Source organism: Polyodon spathula, chromosome 5 (genome assembly GCF_017654505.1).
Source record: "Polyodon spathula isolate WHYD16114869_AA chromosome 5, ASM1765450v1, whole genome shotgun sequence".
NCBI lineage: Eukaryota > Metazoa > Chordata > Actinopteri > Acipenseriformes > Polyodontidae > Polyodon > Polyodon spathula.
The window spans coordinates 29709373-29717609 of NC_054538.1; the positions used below are offsets into that span (position 1 = coordinate 29709373).

The window sequence follows — 8237 nt, forward strand, 5'->3', positions numbered from 1 at the left end:
CGGCTTGACCTACCCCATGCAGATGCACAGGGAAGGAGCAACACGGCAACCTGACAGGATGCTTCATGTTCCCGGTGTGTTCTTTGCAATATCTCCTCCAAAGCTGACCTAAAAGTATGTCCTGGGTTATGGGCGTGTCAAGCACAACAAAGCTGGCTAGGCTCTGGCCAAAGGCTCGCCCTTGCAGACCAGAGACCTGGAGCAGCATACTGGACAGGAGATGCAACTCGGAAGCCACCGGCTCAGGGACCTGGGCCTCACGCAGTACACAGTCCAAATATGCGGCAAGCACACTCGCCGTATTGGTTAAGCGAGTAGCCTGCACTTCTGCTGCGTAAGCTAGCCTCAAATGAGTCTCCGTCAAACTACATTGAGGGTTTGGGTACGTCGGGTCTCTCGCAAGACCACCCACCGGCAGAGCCTTAACCAGGGCCGCGATGGTGGAGTCTACTGGGGGAAACCTCAACAGGCCGAGCTTATACGTGCCTTCCAAGGAGGCGAGCAGTGCGGCCTGTTTTAGTAAACTAGGACCCGAAGCCGGGTGATCCTAGGAGGAGTGTACTTCCTCAATGAAGTCTGGAAAGGCCAGGAAACTCTAAGGGCAAGGAGCCAGAGCCTGTGTCCGCAAAACGGACCGGCGTGGTCCTGCCACTAACGTCCACTGACCTGCAGAAAATCTGCAGCATGTCCCATGAGAGCCGAGACCGAGCTGGACAACGGGGTGGAACTGGCCTCTGAGGGACTCTCAGAGCTGGGCTCTTTCTCAGCAAGGGTCTCACCCATTTGCATTTCAGAGGCGAAAGAAGCTCCATCCCCTGAGGCCGCTATGGAAAGCATATCCTCCTGTTCCAGCTGAGGCGACCCTTCCCACCACCCCTGCACTCCCATAGGGTATGGCAATTGAGGCTGCAGCGGACCCTGGACAGGAGCTCTAGGACCTGCACCATCTGGGCCTCAACAGTGGGGATGCGGCAAGGCCTAGCACTGTGGAGGAGAACGTGGCTGGAAGGGTCACTCAGCAGTGAGTGGACAGTATTTCCTTGTTAAGTAATATGAATTTGTCATCCAACAACATCACTGCTATTGAGTCACCTGGTGTGGAGCGTTCAAAATGCTTCCTGCAGATTCCTAAAATACAACTTACTTTGTAATGTAATGTTATATATATATATATATATATATATATATATATATATATATATATATATATATATAGCAAACACAGCCTTATGGCTTGGGTTAGTTTTCGCCCGTAAATACAGCAGACCCAGACATAGAGCTGTAGTTTAGCACGTGTGCACTTTTATTTACAGACCAAACAAAATAAACCAAACAAAACATGGAGTAATAATTAAACTCTGAACAGTCCTTAAACTAATACACTGGAATTTTAATAAACAAAACTAGGTGTTATGCCTTCAATTAACATATTATCTTATTTGTAACTGTATAGTTTCCATTTTTTTTCATTTTATATTCATTTAATATTTGTACTAAGCCCCTGATTTACATAACAAAGCACAAAGAGAGTGAAAGATTTAAAAAAAAAGTATTTATTTAAAAAAAGAGAAAGTACAAGGATTGTAGTACATATTTTAAGAAGCAAGATTTGCACAAATTAATTGCACACTCTAGTGACATCCATCCATAACTAAATACACAGAAGACAGTGCTAATTTAGAAATACTGAAATGCTTTATTATTTTTCTTTGTTTAGTATGTTTATTGTGGTAAACACACCTACTTTCCTTGCCTCTTTTTTCAGTGTATTTTTTCCATTTGTCAGTGAGCTATTTCCCTATTCACTTTAAGAGGTGTGTGCATAAGGGAACATTGCATATCCAGTCATAAACAAGTTCCTTAAAATGCGATGCATAATGTTAATGAAGCTAAGACCCTATTTTTCATATCACAGTGTTATTGTTTATTTGTATTTCTTCACTGTTGTTTATTCAAGTTTCCTGCCTAACATACAGGGTTTATAAAGGGATTGTGATAGTATATGAAAATATCCTGCTATGTTACAGCACCACTGGACCGAAGAAGTGTTATACAGGTAGAGAAAAAAGTACTATGTTGCATTAAAGAAACACAAATGTAAAATACAGATTTACATAAAATATAGTTACAGTTTTATTATTATTATTATTATTATTATTATTATTATTATTATTATTATTATTACTGTAATTTTCATGATTATTTTTTTACGTGATTAGGCCATTCGGCCCATCTTGCTCGTTTGATTGTTAGTAGCTTATTGATCCCAGAATCTCATCAAGCAGCTTCTTGAAGGAACCCAGGGTGTCAGCTTCAACAACACTGTCGGGGAGTTGGTTTCCAGACCCTCACAATTCTCTGTGTAAAAAGTACCTCCTATCTTCTGTTCTGAATGCCCCTTTGACTAATCTCCATTTGTGACCCCTGGTTCTTGTTTCTTTTTTCAGGTCGAAAAAGTCCCTTGGGTCGACATTGTCAATACCTTTTAGAATTTTGAATGCTTGAATCAGGTCGCCATGTAATCTTCTTTGTTCAAGACTGAATAGATAAAATTCTTTTAGCCTGTCTGCATATGACATGTGTTTTAAACCTGGAATAATTCTGGTCATTCTATTTTGCACTCTTTTTAGAGAAACAATATCCTTTTTTTAGCTATTTGACCAGAACTGAGCACAATATTCTAGATGAAGTCTTACTAATGCATTGTACAGTTTTAACAATACTTCCCTGGATTTAAATGCAACACTTTTCACAATATACCCAAGCATGTTGTTGGCCTTTTTTATAGCTTCCCCACATTGTCTAGATGAAGACATTTCTGAGTCAACATAAACTCCTAGGTCTTTATCATAGATTCCGTCTTCAATTTCTGTATCTCCCATGTGATATTTATAATGCACATTTTTATTGCCTACATGCAGTACCTTACACTTTTCTCTATTAAATGTAATTTCTGCCCAGTTCTGAATCTTGTCTCGATCATTTTGAATGACCTTTGCTGCTGCAACAGTGTTTGCCTCTCCTCCTATTTTTGTATCATCTCCAAATTTAACAAGTTTGCTTACTATACCAGAAGTCATTAATGTAGATTAGGAATAGCAGAGGACCGAATACTGATCCCTGTGGTAGGACCGAATATTGATCCCTGTGGTACACCACTGGTTAACTCGCTCCATTTTGAGGTTTCTCCTCTAATCAGTACTTTCTGTTTTCTACATGTTAACCACTGCCTAATCCACGTGCATGCATTTCCTTGAATCCCTACTGCGTTCAGTTTGAGAATTAATCTTTTATGCAGGACTTTGTAAAAAGCTTTCTGGAAATCTAAATAAATAAATAATAGTACATTTATGAAAATATCCTGCTATGTTACAGCGCAGCTGAACCGATGAAGTGTTATAGAGGTGAGAAAAAAATACTATGCTGCAATAAAGAAACACAAAGGTAAAATACAGATTTACATTAAATATAGTTAGGGCTTCTGATTTTTGGTTTTAACCGATAAAACCTGCTAAAACACCCCCTATACAAAAAACATTAAATCAGTAGATAGCCAATAAACACCAGAAAACACTGAAAAACTATGGAAATGGTTAATCAATTCACGCTGACTTCATACAGAATACAGCCCCGAAAAAACTTGATTTACATAAAACTAAAAAATAGCTAAAAATAAGCACTGAAAAATACAATTAATAAAACCTGAAAAACAGAAGCCCTAAATATAGCTACAGTATTATTATTATTATTATTATTACTGTAATTTTCATGATTATTTTATTACGTGATTAGGCCATTCGGCTCATCTTACTTGTTTTGTTGTTTTTCAATACAAGGCTTTATACACCCAGCATCCAGCCCTGTTAACTAGAATGGCAACTGCTAAATATGTGTTGGTTGTCTCAGACAGTTCTACAGATAGTTCCATTACTGCAGCAGTGATGTGCTACGTGAAGTATGCTGTCAACGGTGTTGTCCACACAGACTTTATTGGGGTTTGGAATGTGGGGAAGGCAGATGCACAAACACAGTCAATGTATCAGGAAATGTAAGCCTAATATTTTAGGGATCCCAACAGCTGTTGTTGATTTCCGACTCAGGAACTTTACATAAGGACTAGTAAGTTTACATAAGGACTAGTAAGTTTTAAAAGGTACTGGTCCTTAGGACAAGTACCACAATTGTGTTAGTTTCTAACCCTTCATGCACCCAATCACAAATGTGGACTTTAGGAAGTAGACTCATTTGGCTTGTACTTGCAGAATTGTGACACAGACCAAGGGCCGCCCACAGGGGGGATGGGGGGGAGTGGCAAGAGGGCAACCGTGAACTTTGGCCCAGGCCTAGGCCCAGGCATGCCGCTGAGAGGAAACAGTTATGTTCCAGGCCCGAATATTTCTGTGTGGGAAGAAATCTGTTCTACTCCAGATATTTTTTGGACTGCTAAATTCAATTTGAGTACCTGTGACAGGGTAGACCCTGCCCCTGTGCAGATTTTGTTTTTTCTGTTTTATGATTTAAATGTACGTATGTATGTGTGCACGGGTGTGGTTTTATTGGTGTTTAAAATGTATGTATTTGTGCACAGGTTTTTTAGGTCGGCAGGGAAGCATTGATTGCCTTCTCTGCCAAAGCAGTTCACATGCAGACTGTGCCTGGACCCAATTTAATGTTTAACAAGCAACCAAGGCCAGGTACAGCCTCATAAACATCTCTTACTCTGGGTTGGGGTGTTCTGTTTTGGCCACTGTGGAATTTGCTTCATACTTCGCAGTACAGTATCTCTCTTCCTGGTCTGACGACATCTTGTTCACAATACCATAATCATAGTTTACCATAATCCACCCTGTTTATTTAAATGCTTTATCATACGACAGATTTACAATGGTTACTGTACCTCTTACTATGTTTTATTACATGTTGCTATACTTTTAATATGGTAAACTTTTATAAGGGATGTATAAACTTGCATATGTGGTGAATAATATAATATGGGTCAATAAATAGTACTGTAAAAAATCATAGCTTCAATCTACCATGCAGACTGGTTGACAATCTACACAAGTCAGTAATTATAGAACCTTACTACTAACTGCCACCTGCAGAGCTTACAGTGAAACCGATTGCGTGATGTCAGCTCCAACAACAAAACTCTGTCCTCAGGATGCTCTTGGGAAATCTTCCTTTTTACAAAGATGTGTTGTAACAAATGGAATATCTTCAAATATGTCTAATGGATTTTTAACATGACTGCCGCTTACCTTTCTCTAAACTTAAGCCCAATAAAATATTAACATTTCTTCAGCTGTGATGGTATCGGTAAAACCCTGGCCAAACTAAACAAATTCCTCCTCTTAAACTTCTTTTTTGCTTTAAAAGCAATTACACAAATTAAAACTTCCTTCCACAAAAAAGATAAATGAAATTAGCCTGCTCCTAACCCAGATGTGAACCCCTTTCCATGCAGTGGAGGCCCATGACTATATCCATGGTGCCAAGAATGACAGTGGACAGTATTTCCTTGTTAAGTAATAGAAATATGAATATGCCATCCAATGACATCACTGCTGTTGAGTCACCTGGTGTGGAGCGTTCAAAATGCTTCCTGCAGATTCCTTAAATACAACTTATTTTTTAATGTAATTATATATATATATATATATATATATATATATATATATATATATATATATATATATATATATATATAGTAACACAGCCTTATGCCTCAGGTTAGTTTTTGCCTGTAAACACAGCAGACCCAGACACAGAGCTGTAGTTTAGCACGTGTGCACTTTTATTTACAGACAAAACAAAATAAACAAAACAAAACATGGAGTAATAATTAAACTCTGAACAGTCCTTAAACTAATACACTGGAATTTTAATAAACAAAACTAGATGTTATGCCTTCAATTAACATATTACACACAAACACAAAAAACTAAAACAGGTTTACACACTACCTTGCTGTTACCAACAGCCTCTTTCATTCACACTGACTGCAGACTACCCTGTTAAATACCTGCTTGCTAATCACATTCATTAACTTTTAGAGCCAGATGTACCTCATCCTGACTCCTTCCCATGGCACTCTGGGGAACGTAGTCTTTAAGCCCCTCTTGGACTACTTTTGTTTCTCCTCCCTCTAATCTGCCACTATATATATATATATATATATATATATATATATATATATATATATATATATATATATATATATATATATATATGCAGCCATCCAGTATTTTATTATTTTTTTTCCTAAATTACATTTTTAGTTGATCAGTAATAAAATGTCGTCGCTTATAACACTGGTGACCATGAACGAAACACTTTGTAGGTTATACATACCTCTTAACCAAATTAAAATTACTACAATTTCTTACATACTAGAAAAGTCACAATTAGCTGTAGAAAAACAAAACTAGTTGGTATGTCTTCAATTAACATATTATATTATTGGAATCTGTACTTCTTTCCATTTTCTTCATTTTATATTAATTTAATATTTGAATTAAACCCCTGGTTTACTTAACAAAGCACACAGTGAATGGAAGATTTCAATAAATTTGTATTTATTTAAAAAAAGAGAATGTACAAGGATTGTAGTACATATTAATGAAGCAAGATTTGCACACGTGAATTGACTGGAGTAACCCACATATCCACAGAATACACAAATATAACCATAGAATCAATCTGCAAATAACTTAGTCCGAGAAGAATTTATTTTAAATATTTGACCACGCATAATAATCTTTAATGCTTTCCTGAACCAGGTATAAAAAAAAGCATACACAAGGGGGTTAAATGTAGAGTTCAAGTAACCAAACCAAACTAGAGCATCTACCAACATTGGTGGAGTTGAGTAATTAATAAAGGGATCCATGATGTTGCACACAAAAAATGGAGACCAGCAGATGAGAAAGACCCCCATCACAATCCCTAAGGTTTTGGCTGCTTTTCTTTCCCTTTGCCTTGAAATTCCAGTAGCAGTGTGAAATTGGTGTAAGACATCTTTAATGGATCTGGCCTGTTTTCTGGCTACAAGATAAACTTTTAGGTAAATGCCCAACATGATAAAACCTGGGATGAAGAAGGATATCATAGAGGAGATCACTCCTGAAGCTTTACTGAAAATCACAAAGCAGCCTCCAACACAGTAAATCTGCTCATAATAAAAATCCTCTATGCCTTTTATACTGAGGTTTAGAAAAACCATTCCAAAGGCAAAAATTCCAGGAACCACCCAGCTGATGATAATCATGATGCGTATGGTAACAGGTGTAATTTTGGTTCTGTATCTCAGCGGTTTGCACACAGCAAAGTAGCGATCAATAGAGATGAAAGACAGGTGGAAAATGGAAGCTGTGCTGAGCATGATGTCAGTGCTGGTGTGGATTTTACAAAATAAGTCACCGAGATACCAGCAGCCTTCCACTGATCGGATGGCGCTGCAGGGCATTATAAATCCTCCCAGGAGAAAGTCACATACTGCCAGCGAGAGGACAAGATAATTTGTAGATGTGTGAAGCTGCTTAAAATGAGCTATTGAAGTGATGACCAACAGGTTCCCACACACTGTGACCAGTATTGCTAGCACCATGAATGTGTACATTGGAAAACGAACGCTGAATGTTAGAAGTTCTCTCCGACAGGACCCACTTATGGATTCATAACACGACAGCATGTTGATCTCACTGACGTTGGAGCTCATTCCTTTTGGGGAAATCTCTCTTTCACATAATTTTCTTTACCTAGAGAAAATGTACAGTTTGTTTAGTTACCATACAGTAATATAATTTGCAATCATGTAAACGGTGAAAGAAAGTGCTAAGCCCTGTCCTTTTAAAAATAGTGTGTTACATTTAGAAACAATCCTAAGTCACTTGACTGCACTACACTATATACATTACATACTGGTACACTGTAGCAAGACAGTACACTCAAGTGACATACATCCATAACTAAATACTCAGAAGACAGTGCTAATTTAGAAATACTAAAATGCTTTATTAATTTTCTTTGTTTTGTATGTTCATTGTGTAATTTTTCCATTTGCCAGTGAGCTATTTCCCTATTCACTTTAAGAGGTGTGTGTGTATAAGGGAACATTGCATATCCAGTCATAATCAAGTTCCTTAAAATGTGGTGCCTAATGATAATGAAGCTAAGACCCTGTTTTTCATATCACAGTGTTATTGTTTATTTGTATTTCTTCACTGTTGTTTATT

The 8237-nt window shown here is 37.8% G+C and overlaps 1 protein-coding gene across 1 annotated transcript; it reads right to left on the minus strand.

Annotated features, from left to right (window-relative positions):
• Positions 1-6697: 6697 nt before the first annotated feature.
• LOC121315277 (trace amine-associated receptor 1-like) lies at positions 6698-7720 on the minus strand. The gene has a single exon (XM_041249316.1). It carries the CDS (start codon positions 7718-7720, stop codon positions 6698-6700), a length of 1023 nt encoding a protein of 340 aa, XP_041105250.1.
• Positions 7721-8237: the final 517 nt, after the last annotated feature.